At 42.9% G+C, this 20351-nt stretch overlaps 1 protein-coding gene across 4 annotated transcripts in view; it reads right to left on the reverse strand.

Annotated features, from left to right (window-relative positions):
• Nucleotides 1-20351, reverse strand: part of AGAP1 (ArfGAP with GTPase domain, ankyrin repeat and PH domain 1) — a 373158-nt gene that overhangs the window by 310128 nt on the left and 42679 nt on the right. For all 4 annotated transcript variants that reach the window (XM_035139168.3, XM_088666036.1, XM_088666000.1 and 1 more), the window contains one exon: nucleotides 10191-10276. In XM_035139168.3, the coding sequence (XP_034995059.3) occupies nucleotides 10191-10276 (86 nt within the window). The remainder of the gene's footprint in view (nucleotides 1-10190; nucleotides 10277-20351) is intronic.

Consider the following 20351-nt stretch of genomic DNA (forward strand, 5'->3'; position numbering starts at 1 on the left):
TGAGAACAAAAGTGTGTGTGGGTTTTTGTTTGTTTGTTTGTTTGTTTGTTTGTTTACTTGCTGAAGATCCAGAGCAAACCGCCACCTTCCGGAAATCCCCCCCCCCCGGATGTCACTTCTGCCTTTGAAATCCCGGTGGTGTCTGGGAAAATCCAGGTATATGGCAGCTCTACCTTTTTCGCCCAGGTCCTAGTTCAACACTCTCACCCAATACATCACTGAAACCAAGCGGTGACCAAAATTGTCAACGGGTTATTCGTTGCGATCTAACCTGTCATCAAGTTATTCCCCAATAGAAGGTATATTTTTGTAAACATTTAGTGACACTTAATAATTTTGTGAATGTTAGCAAAGGGTGCTACTCACCTCTGAATTGGGCCCAGAAACTAACTGGCAGCCAGTGCAGTCAGGCTAGAATTGGCATTAAATGCTCAAGCCATCTTGCCTCAGTGAGCAATCTGGCCACTGAATTCTGCACAAGCTAGTTTCTGAACAGTCTTCAGAGGCAGCTCCATATATAATGTGTTGAGATAAACCAGGGGTCAGCAAACCTTTTCAGCGGGGGCCGGTCCACTGTCCCTCAGACCTTGTGGGGGGCCGGACTATATTTTGAAAAAAATATATTAATTCCTATGCCCCACAAATAACCCAGAGATGCATTTTAAATAAAAGGACACATTCTACTCATGAAAAATCATGCTGATGTCCAGACCGTCCGCGGGCCAGATTCAGAAGGCGATTGGGAAGTATCCAGCCCCCGGGCCTTAGTTTGGGGACCCCTGAGATAAACTAACTTAGATGTTACCAGAGCATAAATCAAAGAAGTTAGGGTATCCTTGACCAGATGGAGCTTCAACAGAAATACCAGTCATATCAGCCAGGAAATCCCCCAGAGCCATCTGGAAGCCCATTAGACCAATCAGCCTTTGAGGCTGGACCATCCTCCTATGTCCCCTGCCTCTGCAGAGGGGAAAAGGTGCTGGAATTTCAACCGGAAGTGATATGACCACAACAAGAGACTAATGTCAAGATCACCCTCTTCCTGCCCAGTTGAGAAAATAAGGTCCAAAGTGCAGCCTGCCACATATGTTACTGCCAGGGACAAGTTGGGACAGCCCTATGGCAATCAGGGCAGCCATGAAGTCTTGAGCTACCCCAGAGCCAGTTGGCTCGGCATGGATGTGGAAGTCCCCCCAAACCAGTAGTCTGGTAGTCCTCTGTCAACACAGGCAGGGAGACTACTGGGCACCGAGGTGAAAGGTAAACCAGTAGAATCCCTAATGTGTCCTGACTGCCCAACACCAGGAGCACATACTCTGATCCCTCCTCTCAGCTGGACAGAGAGCCTGGGTAGATATATGGCATTTCTATAGACCAGGCATGTCCAACAGGTAGATCGTGATCTACCAGTAGATCACTGGATGTCTGTGGTAGATCACTGGTAGATCATTGGCTCCCCTCCAGGAAGCTGAACAACTGTGGCTCCCCTTACCTCCTCCCTGAAAAAACTCAACAACTTTGACCCAAACTCCAAAAAAGGGGGTAGATCACTGCCAGTTTTTAACTCTGTGAGTAGATCACAGTCTCTTGGGAGTTGGCCACCCCTGCTATAGACCACTGCAACTGCCCTGAGCCTCAGGTTTGCCCTGATACTGTACCATGTACCCAGGTGGGCATGGCTGGGTGAAAGCAACTGCATCCTGCTTACCCTCCCAGGTCTCAGTGATGCAGAGTCAACCTGGCATTCAACACCAGAAGCAGCAGCCACAGACCTAAGGGCTGGCTGATAGGAGACGCACAGTTCCTTTGGTTGGAGGAGGGGTTGCCACATGGTACAGGCACAATCACACTGCACCAACCTCCCCACTGCCTCCCCTCCTGGTAAGCTGCAGTGGTGCTGCTGATGGGAGCACAGCTAAGTGCTGTCCTGTCCCGCTGATGTTGGATCTCAGCCCCTATGTATGTATGTATGTACAGTAAGAGACGAGGATACCATTTGCAAGGGAGAATACATAATATGTAATCCTTTCAATTATATCCACCACCATTAGTCAACCCACAACAGAGGACTATCTAAACACATACACTTGCAGTCTATGCCACTTTGGGAGCAAAAACAGTGTAGCAGCTTTAACTCAGATTGAAACCCCCATTCAGTCTTGAAGCTCAATGGGAGACCTTAGACCATGCACCATCTCCTGGCCTAATCTGCCTCACAAGAGCTTCCTTTTGATACAGTGGAGAAGGAAATCTTGTATACAGTCGTACCTTGATTCTCGAACGCAATCCGTTCCAGAAGTCCCTTTAACTTCCGGAAACGTTTAAAAACCAAGGTGCAGCTTCCGATTGGCTGCAGGAGCTTCCTGCACTCAATCGGAAGCCACGTCAGACCTTTGGCTTCCAAAAAACATTCGCAAACTGGAACACTTACTGCCAAGTTTGCAGCGTTCGGGAGACCCAAGGTATGACTGTACTGTCCTCAGCAAATCAGAAGAGTGAAACAGAAATGTGCTACTAGAATAATGCCAGGACAGCATGTCATGTTATGTAACTCTTAACACCCTGAAACATGCCGAACACACGTGCTCTAGAAACCATATGATTGTGAACATTAACACAAAGGCATGGTTCCTAAGTTAACTTAAGAAAATTCAAGGAAGGGAATTTTCCTGTTGCCAATGTCCCTTTCGAGTGGCTTTTTGGTGGCACAGGTAGTTGCAGGATGGAAGTGTTCCCTCCCGGTACTTCTAAGCCAACTGGTTTGGTTCTAGCACTACAACAACCCTTGTGTTTTAGAAGAGTAAACAGTGTTACCCCTGCACTTTGATGTTGAACACACTTCTATTGAGATGGCAACCGATAGTTCAGTGGCGATCACAATAGTTCCAGATTACAGGATTCAAATGAACCAGAGTAAATTATTACTGTAGGAGGAACAGTGAAGCAAGGCAGCCAGGGTTAAACCCTCATTTTGATAAAACTGAAAGTATCTGCCCAAAAAATGAAGGGGAAGGGGGGGTGTCCCAAAATAAAGGAACAATCAGCAAACAAGTTATTAGTTTTCTGATCAATCCATACCCTAAGGTTCTAGCCAGACATGGCCTCCACTTAGCAGGCCCAACATTTCAAGATCAGAATAAAACACTGCTCCACTTGCTAAATGTGTAGAAGACTTTATTAAATATCCTGTTCCCTTCATGCATGTTGCATACTTTATATCCTGTTCCCTTCATGCATGTTGCATACTTTATATGTACATATTAATCTAGTATGACCGAACGGCTTTACTCAAAAGTTTGTTATACAGTGATGCCTCGCTAGACGAATGCCCTGCTAGACGAAAATTCCGCTTAACGAAAGGATTTTCTGATCGGAGGTTGCCTCGCTATACGACGAGGTTTTCTATGGCCACCGCTTCGTCTTGCGAAAGTGGCCATAAAAACCTCCGATCAGAAAATCGGGGCATTCATCTAGCGAAAGGAGAACACCGCCGCCTCCCGCCTGCCTCCCCCAACACGGAAGGCAACTTCGGAGACCCCTGACCATTAGGTCCAGTCGCAGATGACTCTGGGGTTGCAGCACTCATCTCGCTTTACTGGCCGAGGGAGCCGGCTTACAGCTTCCAGGTCATGTGGCGAACCAGAGCAGCGCACGGAAACGCCTTTTACCTTCCCGCCGGAGCGGTACCTATTTATCTACTTGCACTGTGTGCTTTTAAACTGCTAGGTTGGCAGGAGCTGGGACTGAACGATGGGAGCTCACCCCGTCGTGGGGATTTGAACCACTGATCTTCTGATTGGCAAGCCCTAGGCTCTGTGGTTTAACCCACAGCGCCACCCGCGTTAACCCTGTAATATTATTTCACTGGCTATTTGAGAGCAACCACTGTTGATAGGAAGGTGTTACTGAAGGGGAAAAGGTAAGGAAGAATAAACAACAGCTAGTTCCCCCCTCAACTTTAACCCATTGTCTTTCAAAATTATTGCTAGGAGCCAGATCCAGTCCTAGCTCTTACCAATACTAGTGATCAGGGGACTCACTGAACCCGATTTTAAAACACCAGGGCTCCTAAGATCAGAAACCGGAGCAATCCCAGGTGCTTTCCACCAGACTCAATGAACTATTCAGGCCTGTCAGTCCAGTGGATCTCCTGCCACTGTTGTACCACCACTCTCTCCACCAACTTACCCAAGAAGCTTGTATTTATGACTGGGCAATAGCTGCTATAAATCCCAGGGTAGCTTCTTCAGGAGTAGACATGCTACCAATTGTTTAAAATCAGTAGGCTCAGCTTAATAGGAGCTCTCCATGGTGCTGCAACAGCCCACTGCACTCTTCCACAGGATCAGTACATAATATTTTTTTAAAAAACAAACAAACACTAGCATATGCTGGACTAGGTAATATACCAGATGGTACCAACCCCCTATGTATTTGGACTCGTGTCAAATAATTCAAGTGACATTTTAGAATGTACACCATTCTGTTATTAGGAGTGTGATAGCAAATACTGATATGCAGTGGGTGGTTTCAGATATCAAGGATTTAGGACAGGGATGGGGGATTTTTCCCAACCCATGCCAAACTATTTATCAATTGGCATCACAGGGTGACCTCAGCTCATGGGTGAAGAGGCAGGTTTCAGGCCTATTGACCCCTGAACGCAGCAGGATTGTAGACTGTGTTATCAGATGATGTGCTGAGGGTGCATGCATTCTACAATCTTTAACACAACTCAAACCATAAATATCCTGCTCACATAAAGAACTACTCTTGGTTAATTACATTTCCTAATCAAAAAAGCACCTTGCTTACAAAGAAACTTCACAATTCCCCCCCCCCAAAGTGTTTTGCTTTGGTTTTTTTAATGAAGCAACAACAGATATGCACAATTTGAGTGTGACACCCATGCTTTGTCGAGGCTGGTATCCGCCACAGTATAACTAGCTACTTTTAGTATATTTCTGCAGTGCAGTGAATAATTATAATCAATATCCAGTAGACTGGATGTTTACTGTGTAAGTGTTTTTATTGCACTGCTATGTAGAATATCAGTTTTTGTGTATTAAAATGTCATTCTGTTATAAACTGGATTTTTTCACATCCTGTTTCTTGACATATGTGTCTGGCATTTTACAAGTGTAACATATATTTTGGTATGGAATTACAAAACTGCTTTTTGTCCTTATTTGTAGGTCCTTTTTATTTATTTATTTATTTATTTAGCCACCCTTTATCTGAAGACGACATGGCAGTTTAAAATATAAATACAAAAACAAAAATACATTAACAACAAACAAAAACAATGACCACTCCCACACACACAGTTTGAAAGGCCATAGGTTGTTTAATCAGTCAAAGTCTGAGAGAAGAGGAATCATTTTGCCTGGCACTTAAAGATATGCAACAAAGGCATCAGTTGAAGTCTCCCTGAACCAGCAGTCTGAGAATTCTCCACACCACCTCCGAAACCAGTTCTCTCAGCTCAGATAGAGAGACTGCTAGGCAGCAAGTAAACCAACCAACAAACTCTGTAATCTGACCCAATTGCCCAGTGCCAAAAACACATACTCTAGATCCTTTCCCTCAACTGGAAAGAGAGAGAGAGAGAGAGAGAGAGAGAGAGAGAGAGAGAGAGAGAGAGAGAGAGAGAGAGAGAGAGAGACTAACTGAACTCTGCTCACTCACCCAGGTCTCAGTGATATACATCAGATCATGAATGTATATTCAAAGCTGAATGGGCATTCAACAACAGCTGCCTCAGGTTCAAAGGCTGGCTGATGAAACAACCGCAATTCCTCAGATTGGAGGAAGGGCTTGCAGAAGGCAGTCACTAGCTGCCTGTGTGATGTGCCCTTTACACAGCCTGCCCCACCTCTCAACTCATAGCTCCTCCTAACCCCAAACCACTGTAATCCCTCACAGCCTGCATAGCTCCTTTCCTCCAAGAAACATCTCCCTTTCCTCAACAAAAACAAATAGCTACAAAAACCCACACAAATTATGAACAGTTAAAACAGCTAAAACAATGGCCCCATTATGAACATTCACATATTGTTTGAGATTTAGAGCTTGGTAGATCAGAGGAATGCTGTGGATGCAGCGGATCTTGATCTAAGTATGGTATTTGACGAAGTCTCCCATGATCTTATTGTGGAGAAGCTGGTAAACTGTGGACTGGATAGCTGTTAGGTGGATTTGTAGCTGGTTGACTGACCAAACCCAAATAGTGCTCACTACCAGTTCTTCCTCATCCTGGAGAAAAGTGACAAGTGGTTCCTTCCTGGGCCCATTGTTGTTCAACAACTTGGATGAAGGAGTGGAGGGGATGCTCATCAAATTTGCAGATTACACCAAACTAGGAGCGGAGGCCAATGTCACAGAAGGCAGCATCAGGGTTCAAGATTATTTTAACAGGTTGAAGAATTGAGTCAAATCTAACAAAATGAAATTCAATAGGGACAAATGCAAGGTTCTGCACTTAGGCAGAAAAAACTAGCTGCCCAAATATAAAATGGGGGACACCTGGCTTAACATTAATATATGTGAAAACAATTTAGGGGTCGTAGACCACAAGCTGAACATGAGACAACAGTGTTATTCAGTGGCAAAAAAAGCTAATGCTATTCTAGGCTGCATGAACAGAAGTATGGTGTTCTGATCAAGGGAAGTAACAGTGCCACTCTATTCTGCCTTGGTCAGGGCACACCTGAAATACTGTGTCCAATTCTGGGCACAATATTGACAAACTGGAATGTATGCAACGGAGGGCGACCAAGATGATCAAGGGTCTGGAAACCAAGTCTCATGAGGAACCGATGAAGGAGTTCGCTATGTTTAGCCTGGAAAAGAGGAGACTGAGAGGAGATATTATAGCCATCTTCAAATATCTAAAGGGCTATCACATGGATGATGGAGCAAGCTTGTTTTCTCCTGCTCCAGAGGGAAGGACACGAATCAATGGATTCAAGTTACAAGGAAGGAGATTCTGACTGACCATCAGAAAGAACTTTCTGACAGGAAGAGCTGTTCACCTTTGGAGGTGGTGGATGTTTTAAAGCAGAGGTAGTGTCGCCATCTGTCATAGATTCCTGCATTACAGGAGATTGGATTAGATGGCCCTTGGGGTACCAACTCTACGATTCTATGATATCTTGTTGTTGTTGTTTAGTCGTTTAGTCGTGTCCGACTCTTCGTGACCCCATGGACCATAGCACGCCAGGCACTCCTGTCTTGCACCGCCTCCCGCAGTTTGGTCAGACTCATGTTGGTAGCTTCGAGAACACTGTCCAACCATCTCGTCCTCTGTCGTCCCCTTCTCCTTGTGCCCTCAATCTTTCCCAACATCAGGGTCTTTTCCAGGGAGTCTTCTCTTCTCATGATGTGGCCAAAGTATTGGAGCCTCAGCTTCACGATCTGTCCTTCCAGTGAACACTCAGGGCTGATTTCCTTCAGAATTGATAGGTTTGATCTTCTTGCAGTCCATGGGACTCTCAAGAGTCTCCTCCAGCACCATAATTCAAAAGCATCAATTCTTCGGCGATCAGCCTTCTTTATGGTCCAGCTCTCACTTCCATACATCACTACTGGGAAAACCATAGCTTTAACTATACGGACCTTTGTCGGCAAGGTGATGTCTCTGCTTTTTAAGATGCTGTCTAGGTTTGTCATTGCTTTTCTCCCAAGAAGCAGGCGTCTTTTAATTTCGGGACTGCTGTCACCATCTGCAGTGATCAAGGAGCCCAAGAAAGTAAAATCTCTTACATTCCAGGTTCCTATGCAATATTTTTCTTTACAGCATCGGACTTTCCTTTCGCTTCCAGGCATATCCGCTACTGAGCGACCTTTCAGCTTTGGCCCAGCCGCTTCATCAGCTCTGAATCTACTTGTACTTGTCCTCCGCTCTTCCTCTGTAGCATGTTGGATGCCTTCCGACCTGAGGGGCTCATCTTCCAGCGTCATAGCTTTTATATGCCTGTTGTCTTTGTCCATGGAGTTTTCTTGGCAGGGATACTGGAGTGGCTTGCCAATTCCTTCTCCAGGTGGATCACGTTTGGTCAAAACATAACTTCTCCAAGTTATTTAAGCCCCTTCGCCATGACAAGGCAGTGATCTTAAGCTCCTTAAATAGGGTCAATGCCAAAATATGGGACATGACTCATACTCATTCTCTCTCGTGTTTATTGGGTATTTAATGTGTATGCTATTATGACATGTTTGTGTCTGTGCACACCTGAATCATAGAATCATAGAGTTGGAAGAGACCACAAGGGCCATCCACTACAACCCCCTGCCAAGCAGGAAACACCATCAAAGCATTCATGACAGATGGCTGTCTAGCCTCTGCTTAAAGACCTCCAAAGAAGGAGACTCCACCACACTCCTTGGCAGCAAACTCCACTGTTGAACAGCTCTTACTGTCAGGAAGTTCTTCCTAATGTTTAGGTGGAATCTTCTTTCTTGTAGCTTGAATCCCTTGCTCCGTGTCCACTTCTCTGGAGCAGCAGAAAACAACCTTTCTCCCTCCTCTATATGACATCCTTGTATATATTTGAACATGACTATCATATCACACCTTAACCTTCTCTTCTCCAGGCTAAACATACCCAGCTCCCTAAGCCGTTCCTCATAAGGCATTGTTTCCAGGCCTTTGACCATTTGGGTTGCCCTCCTCTGGACACGTTCCAGCTGGTCAGTATCCTTCTTGAACTGTGGTGCCCAGAACTGGACACAATACTCCAGGTGAGGTCTGACCAGAGCGGAATACAGTGGGACAATTACTTCCCTTGATCTAGATGCTATACTCCTATTGATGCAGCCCAGAATTGCATTGGCTTTTTTAGTTGCTGCATCATACTGTTGACTCATGTCAAGTTTGTGGTCTACCAAGACTCCTACATCCTTTTCACATGTACTGCTCTCAAGCCAGGTGTCACCCATCCTGTATTTGTGCCTTTCATTTTTTTTGCCCAAGTGTAGTACTTTACATTTCTCCCTGCTCAAATTCATCTTGTTTGCTTTGGCCCAGTTGTCTAACCTGTTAAGGTCATTTTGAAGTGTGATCCTGTCCTCTGGGGTATTAGCCACCCCTCCCAATTTGGTGTCATCTGCAAACCTGCTCAGGATGCCCTCAAGCCCATCATCCAAGTCATTGATAAAGATGTTAAATAAGACTGGGCCCAAGACAGAACCCTGTGGCACCCCACTAGTCACTTCTCTCCAGGATGAAGAGGAGCCATTGATGAGCACCCTTTGGGTTCGGTCAGCCAGCCAGCCAGTTACAAATCCACTGAATGGTAGCATTGTCTAGCCCACATTTTACCAGCTTCTTTACAAGAATATCATGGGGCACCTTGTCAAAGGCCTTGCTGAAATCAAGATAGGCTACATCCACATCTATATCCTTCATCTACCAAGCTTGTAATTCTGTCAAAAAATGAGATCAGATTAGTCTGACATGACTTATTTTTCAGAAACCCATGCTGACTTTTAGTGATCACAGCGTTCCTTTCTAGGTGCTCAGACCGTTTGCTTAATGATCTGCTCTAGAATCTTTCCTGGAATTCTAAATACAGCCCGTGGACTGTCCAGGACTTAGCATGTTTTTACATGAGTAAAATGTGTCCTTTTATTTAAAATGCAACTCTGGGTTATTTGTGGGGCCTGCCTGGTGATTTCACATGAGTAGAATGTGTTTAAAACTAGCAGTACCCAGCCACACGTTGCTATGGCTCATCCCTGTGACTCCCCCCACCCCGTCTCGACCCATGACCTATCCCGATCCCATCCTCCCCCCACTCCCCACCCAGGCGAGCCTGCACCTCCACCCTCAAATCCACTTGAAGAGAGTTGAAGAACAACAAAAAGAGGGTGCAGAAGCACAGCAGAAAGAGGCCCAGGGGGAAGCATTGTGATGGGTAAGAAAATCATATAATATCTGCTCTTCAGATCATTAATCTGAACTATACTGGTTCTGCTGCTGGAGGTTATGCTCCTACTGGCAAATTCAGGGGCTGTTTAGTGGGAAGCGGGCTGTGAGGGCTTGTTCTGGTGTAGCTTTATGAAAGAACTTTTTTTATTTTGACAGCATTGAGCAAGCACTGATTCTACCAGTTTACACTCTGACATAACGGTGTAGCATTTGTCACCAATTTTTCATTCTATTAATATCAATTAAACACTGTGCTCACCTGTGCCTCAGGAGGACCACCTTCATCTCTAATCAGCAGCAGGTAACTTTGTCCATCAACTACTATCTCCTTCTTGAATCTCCCACCTGTCACACAAAACAACTAGTTACAGAAAAGTTACAAACACAGAATAAGAAAGGCTTTTCTTGAGGAAAACTACTCCTACTTCTCTGAAACATGTTGTGGCATTACAGCTATTAATATTTTACTGAATGCTACAGAGAAGATAACAAAGAAAGACATGTTCCAGTGTGTTATAGTTCAGTTTGAATAAAAAATTCTAGCCCATTCAAAATAACTGAGGCATACAATCCAACTTTTTATTCGGCTCTCAGGTTTCAAAAAAATGAGTAATAACTAATTTTCTAAAATATGAACAAACTAGCTGTGTGAGCACTCTCTTCATACATCTGCATTCAGTTGCTTGAGCTTTTAGTTTTAATCAAGAGAAGCCTAGTTCTACAAAGCAAAACATACATTATGAAAATGATATCTATTACAGGAAAAACTATACTACTACTACTACTACTACATGTGTTAGACAAAAAAGAAAATTTACTATAACAGTATCTGTTGTAGGTTTTAGTTAGATAATGACTAAGTATATGAATTTTTAATCTGCACAAGGAATTTATCTTGAAAGGAGAGTATTTAGCACATGAACAAAAGGGTGCAGGGGAACCACACACACAGCTGTACCTCAAGCTTAAACATCCAGTGGTAACTCCTCTGAAATCAAATAACATTTTAAGCACCATGCTTTCTCTCACATGACAGAGTGAAAATAATGCGAAAATATGTTCAGGCTTTCTAGTGTAATAGACTAAGAAGGGATTACCCAATTTGGCCTGCTGAAAGTCTCAGTATGGATTTAAACAATGCCTCAGAAAGTGAAGGCACTTGTGCTACACTGGAAACCCATGTGACCTTCATATGTTGAAGGAACAGGGAATTAGTCTGTAAATACACAGTTTGGGCTATGTTGACCAGGGATGAAGAGGGTAACCGACAATGCAGAAGTAACTATCATGAACCTTAGTGAGACGCACTGCCAGCTAAGTGTTTATAGGATTGTATCCTTGCGTTTCATAGCATTTAAATCACTTTTCCATTTAGATATTAAGTATTTTGGGACTTCCAGTCTGCCGCCATTGACGTTCGGTGAGGGATACCTCGGTCTCCGAGGACCCTTGCACAAAAGAGGGGGGGAGCCACATGAGCGACGTGGCCCCCCCAGATGAACCCCAGATCGAGCATTCTGGGGACGTGTAGACTCAGCAGATTACAAGATCTGGACATTGTAAGTAAAACTTGATTAATTAGGGATAAATTTGGCCAAGGGAGGAGATTAAAAAGAACGGAGGTCGATCTCCCCCCTACTGAGTGTGTGCGACGCAGCTAGCTAGCCTGCAGCCGAGACGTCTGACAGGAAGCTTTCAATTTCCCCAAAAAGCAAACTGTAAATCTTCCCTCTTGCTGCAGGGCAAGGGGAAGAAATTGAGTGTGTGGATACCCTGCCAAAAACTTTGAATTTCTATGTGGGGGGAAAACCTCCTGTAAGCTGGGAACGTAACCCGAAAGACTGAGGCGAGCTGCCATTACGACGTCATAAAGGAAAAGAAACATTTTATTGTTTTGAACTGTTGAACTGTTAAAGTTGTCAATATAATAAGAACGTGAATGCCTGGAATAAGTGGATTTGACTTTGAGAAAGTTTATTTTATCTTTGGAATTTTGGCTAGAAGAAACTGCACCATCTTGGTCCTGCAACTCATGCTTTCCCCATTAAATTTGAGACACAAAATGGAAGTAGACAAAACACCACCTTCCTGCATAGAACCAGACTGCGTGCAGTTGATTTTGGAAGAATTGCAAGATATAATAAATGTACCATGGGCAGGCAAAGGGGAACAAATTGATTCCCCAATAGAAGATGAATCACAAGCAAAGGACAAGGAAAGTGTGGATATTACACAGTTAAAAAAAGAACAGCAAAAAGAAGAGGAGCAAGAAGATTGGAATCAAGTGCAACCAGTGAGAGGGGGAGCACAGGACATTTGTATAATACAATGGGCTCCTGAAGAGGAAAGAACATGGGACATGGTTCTCCTAGTGAGAGAAGGAGAACAAGTACCATGGAAAGACTATATTGCTTGGATGATTGATGAAGAAGGGTGCTGCCCCAGTGAGAGAGGGGGAGCAAAGCACAACCCAGGCAATAGAAAGGACTTTTGGGAGGGGGAAATTGTGAAATATCTGTATTGGGAAAATAAGGAAGGATGGGGGGAAATATGGTTTAAGGAAATAGATTGGCAGCATTGAATGGTGAGGGAGGGGCATGGGTTGGAGTGGGCTAGAGCGGGTGTGGGATGAAGGGAATATCAGAAAATTAATAATGGATGTATTAAGATGGTCTGGAACTGGAATGTTTTAAGGAGCTTACTGATGCATCTGGGGAACCGGAATCCAGGGGAGGGAGGGGTTAATATGATTGAAATGTATAAAGTTAAAGATGATAGAAATAATATTGAGATGCATGGAGTATTTTTTTAGGGGAAATTATAGGCTAAGGGGAGTATAAGATTAAGAGGATAGGTATAGTAAAGGAAAAAATGATATTAGAAAGGGAAAACCGATATAAATTAAAAGTATTAAATGAGATGAAGATATTGTATAAATATATTAAGAGTTAAAATGGAAATATTAGTTGATATAAGGGAAAAAATGAAAAGCTGCATAAGAGGAAATTAATTTGAACTCGGGTAGGGTGGGGTCGGGGAAGTCCATAATGTTAATTAAGTAAGAATATGATGTTTGGATTTTTGTTTTTTCCCTTTTTTCCCTCCCCCCATTTTTTATTCTTTTTTGTGCTCTTTTTTCTTTTGTTATTTGGGGGAGAGGGTAATCTTCTTTTTTAATCTTTTTGGATGAATTGTTGGTTTTATCCTCCTTTTTTCTGTAGAAAATCCATAAATATAACTTGCGGGGGGGAAGATATTAATTATTTTGCATATTTCCTTAAATATACTTATTTATTTCTTATGTAGAAAACCATTGTTGCAGCAGTATCACATACCAGTTATGTTCCCATCCAATCCATGACTTAGTGTGAACATATATGCTCCCAGGAACTACATCACAGTTGGTTTGCTCCAATCCTTCTCCAGTCCTTTCAGCTCTCTGCAGTGCAGCAGCTAAGTAAATGTTTGACTTAGGGTCAGCCAAACCCGAGCTCATGATTAAGCTCTCTGTTCCTGGTATCTGAAGAAGTGTGCATGCACACGAAAGCTCATACCAAAATAAAAACTTAGTTGGTCTTTAAGGTGCTACTGAAGGAATTTTTTTTATTTTACTTCGATCCAGACCAACACGGCTACCTACCTGTTCCTTAACCATGAGCTATGACCAAGTACAAACTTTGCCTAAAGCTCATGGTTAAGGAGTTGAGAACAATGAGATCAGGTTGGAATGACATGCTAAACCAACCCTTGGCTCAGCTGTTGCATCACTTAGGACCAGGGAGGAGCAAAATACTGCAAGTTCTTCTATGGGACACAGCATGTGTGTGCCGTCCTGGTAAGCCATACTTCAGCATACCGTATAGTAAGTACCGTAGCAAGTTAAAAATAGCACCCCCCTTGTTGTAGAACTGAATTCACTGCAAAAATCCGAAAGCAGCTTATTTTACTCTTATAAGAACAGTTCACTTTAAACAAAAAGCAAAACAAAAACAAAAATAAAAACCAATTAAGCTTATAGTGTCTTCCTAGATTTGTACGTAGCAAGTGGAGTTGAAAAGCTTTGATCAAACATGAATGCAGCAATCAATGCTATCTGTAATTCATGTACAGTATATATGTACAAATTAGTGTTTGGTTAAAATGTGGTAAAATGTGTTCTTATGGCCATGTTCTTTAGAAGTGAAATAATTTAATACAATGGGGTGCATCCAATTGTAAACTTCTTTGATGCAACAAAGACTTATGTGAGTGGTGTGGGTGAGTGATTTTTGCAAATTCTTCTTCTCTCTACAACTCATCACGCCACATCCCACATTTTTCCAAAGGGTTACCCAACTTTCTAGACAGATGTGTGTGTGTGTGTGCATAAGAAGAGAAAAACTGTGAAAATCACTTCCCCAACCTTTACACCAATTAATGCCTTCACTGGTAGGACAGTGTTCTCGAAGCTTCGAGAACACTGTCCAACCATCTCGTCCTCTGTCGTCCCCTTCTCCTAGTGCCCTCAATCTTTCCCAACATCAGGGTCTTTTCCAAGGATTCTTCTCTTCTCATGAGGTGGCCAAAGTATTGGAGCCTCAGCTTCAGGATCTGTCCTTCCAGTGAGCACTCAGGGCTGATTTCCTTAAGAATGGATAGGCTTGATCTTCTTGCAGTCCATGGGACTCTCAAGAGTCTCCTCCAGCACCATAATTCAAAAGCATCAATTCTTCGGCGATCAGCCTTCTTTATGGTCCAGCTCTCACTTCCATACATCACTACTGCGAAAACCATAGCTTTAACTATACGGACCTTTGTCGGCAAGGTGATGTCTCTGCTTTTTAAGATGCTGTCTAGGTTTGTCATTGCTTTTCTCCCAAGAAGCAGGCGTCTTTTAATTTCGTGACTGCTGTCACCATCTGCAGTGATCAAGGAGCCCAAGAAAGGAAAATCTCTCACTGCCTCCATTTCTTCCCCTTCTATTTGCCAGGAGGTGATGGGACCAGTGGCCATGATCTTGGTTTTTTTGATGTTGAGCTTCAGACCATATTTTGCGCTCTCTTCTTTCACCCTCATTAAAAGGTTCTTTAATTCCTCCTCACTTTCTGCCATCAAGGTTGTGTCATCTGCTGTCATGGATCTGTGTATACTGTCCTTGGTTTGTACAGAGCACCATGGGAGTTGCAAAGCCTCATGGGACCCTGGCCATCGAGAGAGGGAATGGCCTGGGAATCTAAACTCTTGAACTCTGAGAAAGAGGATCTTTGACTCCTATTCTGTTCTTTGATCCTGTGTATAATTTCCCCAACCTTGCAGCTGTGAAATCTCCCATTCCTGTGTGATAAGAAATTAGGGAGGAAGGCTTGTCCGGTGTGTTCTGGGAACCGAAAGCACTAATTGCCCTGCAGGTTGATTAATGGGTAAACACAAGACATCTGTGTAGCCTCTAATTGATTGACAAGACAAACGGTTGTGGAACTTTTGATTGGATTATTCAAACGCCAAACTAACCCAGATTGGATAGTGACCTATAAGCCCACGTGGAATACCTCAAGGCTCTGGGGGATTTAAGTCTGTAAGAAGTGGGCTCTATTGTCCTTTTGTCTTGCAAAATGGCCCAGCAAGGTACTGCTGTCCTGTTTCTCTTCAAAGAGCCTAAGAGAGACTGAGGTCTGCCGATGGCTCTTGACTGCAATTTGCCGAGATGGAGAGATGCAGTCTTGGTTCCAGCTTTGCCTTAAGTTTGTATTCGTAAGTTAGTTATATTTTTCTTGTTTTATCTTTGTATTCCCTTTGCTTGAGAACTGTTGCATTGTACTTTGTTTAACTGTTTTACAATAAATAGTTGAAAGATATTTCTTTGTGGATCTTAGTCCTTTCTGGTTGCATTGCTAAATCCAGTCCTAGGCTGTTTTGCCCTCTACCAGGCTGAGCGTGTATTATTGGTCCCGGTGGCTTTAAGGAGACCCCGGGTGGTGGCAGCTTTACCATTTGAAGGAACTGTTTTGGAAACCCCGTTAGAGCCACTGAGTATAGCCAGACCCTTTCCCAGGTAACGTGGGGGCAGCCCAGCGGACTCCGGAGGGAGAGCGGGCAGGCCAGTGGGGAAAGAGGTTGAGGGTACTGCAGGGCTCTAACATCACATCTGCATATCTGAGGTTGTTGATATTTCTTCCGGCAATCTTAATTCCGGTTTGGGATTCATCTAGTCCAGCCTTTCGCATGATGAATTCTGCATATAAGTTAAATAAGCAGGGAGACAATATACAACCTTGTTGTACTCCTTTCCCAATTTTGAACCAATTAGTTGTTCCATATCCAGTTCTAACTGTAGCTTCTTGTCCCACATAGAGATTTCTCAGGAGACTTCATGGATCAATGCCTTGTCGTGGTGAAGGGGCTTGAATAACTGAGAGAAGCTATGAGCTATGCCATGCAGGGCCACCCAAGATGGACAGGTCATAGTGGAGAGTTTTGACTAAACGTGATCCACCTGGAGAAGGAACTGGCAAGCCACTCCAGTATCCCTGCCAAGAAAACTCCATGGACAAAGACAATGCACTGAAGGCATCATAAAAAAGCTTTATAGGGCTCTGAAAGCTAACACAATTACATTTAGGCATCTTCATTTTTCAACACAGAGATGACCTCCATATTGGAAAAATGATGTGCAAGGCATTATCACATTATGAAGTGTTGGCAACAAATAAACAAATAAACCTTTTCTCTGCCCATGGATTTTTGCCAGCCTTCCTCACCCTGGCACCCTCCCGATGGGTTGGAATATAACTCCCATAGCCAACATGAAAGAGAGTAATCTTTTAGGAGACACATATTGTTTGATAAGTCTATCCTTAGGATAAAGCTTGCTCTACTTTAGACCATTGCCATATATTTACGCATTTGGTCGAAAAATATAGATCCCAAAAGCAATCTACCGGTAAGATTTACACAGCTTTTGTAGATTTCCGTGGTGCCTTTGACTCAGTTGATCGTGCAAAATTGTGGAAGAAACTTGTAGAGCTAAGACTTGATCAACACCTATTGATTTTAATACAAAATTTATACTTTCAACATCTGTCAAGTTAAACTCGACATTAAAGGTCACCTCTCGTCTGATATCCCTAATACAAAAGGGGGAAAACAAGGGTGTATTCTTGCTCCCTTTCTATTTAATCTACTTTTATCATATCTTCCAGAACACTTCCAAAAAATAGAATCACACGCCTCCAAACTCAACCAGAAGCCTGTTCCTCTTTTATTATGCGCAGATAACGCAGTCCTACTATCATTAACGAGCTTGGGTTTGAAACGTCTTATACTTTCCCTGAGTCTCTACTGTGAAATTAACAAACTTTCTATAAACTATGAGAAGACGAAAATCTTGGTCTTCTCCAAAGGTTGGAAACTAGGGAAATGGAAAATAAGAAAACAAATCCAGCAAGTGAAGATGTTTAGGTATCTGGGAATTTTATTCCAGAGCAATTTAGGGTGGTCAAATCATTGTACAAATGCTATAAAACAGGCAAAGTGTACCTCCTCTGCTGTTGCTCGTTTCTATTATCAGAAAGGAAACCAATTTATCCCTGCGGCCAACCAAATTTTTCCAAGCAAAGGTGTTATCCCAGATACTCTATGGGGTCCCAGTATAGGCACAAGCATTTATTAGAGATCTAGAAAAGATTCACTTAAGTTTCCTGAGACGTATCCTCAGACTCCCAACTTCCATTAAATATGAAACAATGTGTGCAGAATTAGGCATACACACAATGGAATACTGGGCTTGGACTATTGCCATAAAATACTGGTTACGATGCCCACCATCAAGTCTGCTCTCTGACCTGCTCAAGGACTCTTATAAATCTACATGGTACCAACTCCTAGGAAAAAAAATAGATCCACAGGCATTGAGCTGGAGCCCTTGTATAATTCAAGTGAGCAATATATCTTCCACAGTGTCCAAATCAGATTAAAGGATGTTGAGAGACAAAACATTGTGGCAGCTGCAAATAGAGTTTGCTCCCCCATGTTCTATTATTTAAATATCTTAGATAACAGGGTCAACTATGTGACAAAGCTAATAATCCCAGCCCAACGTAGAGCATTTATGCTGGCCCGACTGAATGTCTTTCCCTCGGCATATGTCAGGGGTAGATATCGGAACACTTCCAGAGACAAGAGATACTGTAGATGTTCTCTGAACATGCCGGATACTAGAGCATATTCTCTTTCATTGTCCACTCTACAACATGCTGCGTGAATGTGTGTTGTCCCCCCTTCTGGGTGCTCTGACACCGCAGCCTGGCGGAAAAGTTGGATTCTGCCTGTCTGAGATTGACCAAAAGGTGACTGCGGGAGTAGCTGAGTTCTTGGCAGCAGTGTCTCAAGGAGTAGTTTAACAGGAAGAAATCTCAGATTTATATACACACACACACACACACACACACACACACACACACAATTTGTGTATGCAGTTTACTGTTGCCTCTTTGTATGCATTTTAAATACTTTTGTATGTGACTCTTTTTCTTGCGGTTCTATTTGTAAAATGCCTAATAAAGGTTTGATAGTCAAAGACAAGTCTATCTATGTTAAGAGACATTAGATAAGCCCTCAGATGCATACAATTGGCTTACAAAACATACTTTTTATATATATACAGTGGTACCTCTACTTACGAATTTAATGTGTTCCGAACACACATTTGTAAGTCGAACAAAATTGTAAGTCGAATCCCATAGGAATGCATTGGGGGGGGGGAATTCGTAAGTCGAAACAACCCTATCTAAAAATTTGTAAGTAGAAAAAATCCTATCTAAACCGCATCCAAGATGGCGGACGGAGCTCCATTCGTAAGTAGAAAAATTCGTAAGTAGAGTTATTTGTAAGTAGAGGTACCACTGTATTGTCTTTATGACCCAGCTATTTTTATTTTTTATCCTTTTAAGGTTAAAAAGTGAGGATAGATCAGGGAGAATCATAACAGCATTTCAAATTCTCCTAAAGAAATTGAAAAACAATCAACTAATTAGTTGTGGGGAAAGGTGTAGAAATAAGAGTGGCATGATAGCTAATAACTACAGAGTCCTGCCTCAATTTCTGCCCTGCTTTAAGACCAGTTAAAAAGCAAACAGATAGCACAACTAAGGAACAACCTATCTTGTGGGGATGGAGGCATTAGTTCAAAAGCGATAGCAGAGAAGCTGCATCATGGCTGGTTTATTCTATGACTCCACCTACTTTGCTCCATATTATGCATTAGGGTTGCCAGACTCAATAGAGGACAGGACTTCTGTGCCTTTAATTGCCCTGCTCTCTTTTGATTCTGGAAACCTTAAAGAGAAACCAGCAGACCCTTTGCTTGGAAATTAAACAAAGGGTCTGCTGGTTTCTCTTTAAGGTTTCCAGACTCAAAAGAGAGCAGGGCAATTAAAGGCACAGAAGTCCTGTCCTCTACTGAGTCTGGAAACCCTATTATGCATTCATATTTTCTGCTAGCAGTGGGAAGGACTATACCCCATGACATGCACACTTTTACCAGCAAGCTCTACCTATGGTGCTACATGCCATATTAAAAAATTGTGAAGGAGAGTGCCTGTTACAAGGGGGAACTTTGGTACATGGAACACTTGCAGCAGCTTTATCCAGTACTGTGCCACACAGTACTGCAGTCAGCAAGTGATATGTTTTACTCAGTGATTCTCCTGTACCCAATTTCCCAAAAGTTAATCAGAGATCATAAATTTGGGGGTGAGGGTCTACATCTAACTCATATGCAATATGTTTCCCTCACTTAGTGGCTTCTGAGCAAATATTTCTGGCTCTTTCATTTAAGAAAGCAAAAGTGCACAGCAAGTGATACATATACTGGTCTGACCTTGGAACAATTATCCAGATAAGAATCTCAGTATTGACACAGAATAATTACTCTGCAGTTATCTATATTTAAACAGGCAAAGCTCTCTTTCAATTAAAATGGGGGGTGGGGGGGCATTGCCTTTAAGAGTCTCTAAAAAACCCCATCCTACCACCAGCTTAGATCTGCTGTGCAGCTTAACTGAGGACAGGCACAAAGCGTTCTTCTTGTGGCTTCTTATACAGTGCTACTACTTGCTCTATGGGTGCAAAACCACACTGAGGCATCTCAGGCAGAAAAGAACTGTAAACACTGGAGTAGCACTCTCTCATACTTTGGCCTTGACTTGTTAAATCAGTGAATCAATAATGAATGTAGCATGGACTTAACTGTTCTCCCACCCTGTCCTATTAACAAAGGATGCCGAAGGCTACTGGAGCAAGATTTGGGAGATTTTGGGGTTAGAAGGCTCTGAGTCAAAGTCAAATGCCTTTTGTGGGTTCCCTTTGTAACTATTGCTAGCATACAAAGGTTAAGAGCACCTTAGGAAATGTTAATTTCAAACAGATGTTGTTACAGACACAT

Source organism: Zootoca vivipara, chromosome 1, assembly GCF_965207765.1.
Source record: "Zootoca vivipara chromosome 1, rZooViv2.hap1.1, whole genome shotgun sequence".
Taxonomy (NCBI): domain Eukaryota; kingdom Metazoa; phylum Chordata; class Lepidosauria; order Squamata; family Lacertidae; genus Zootoca; species Zootoca vivipara.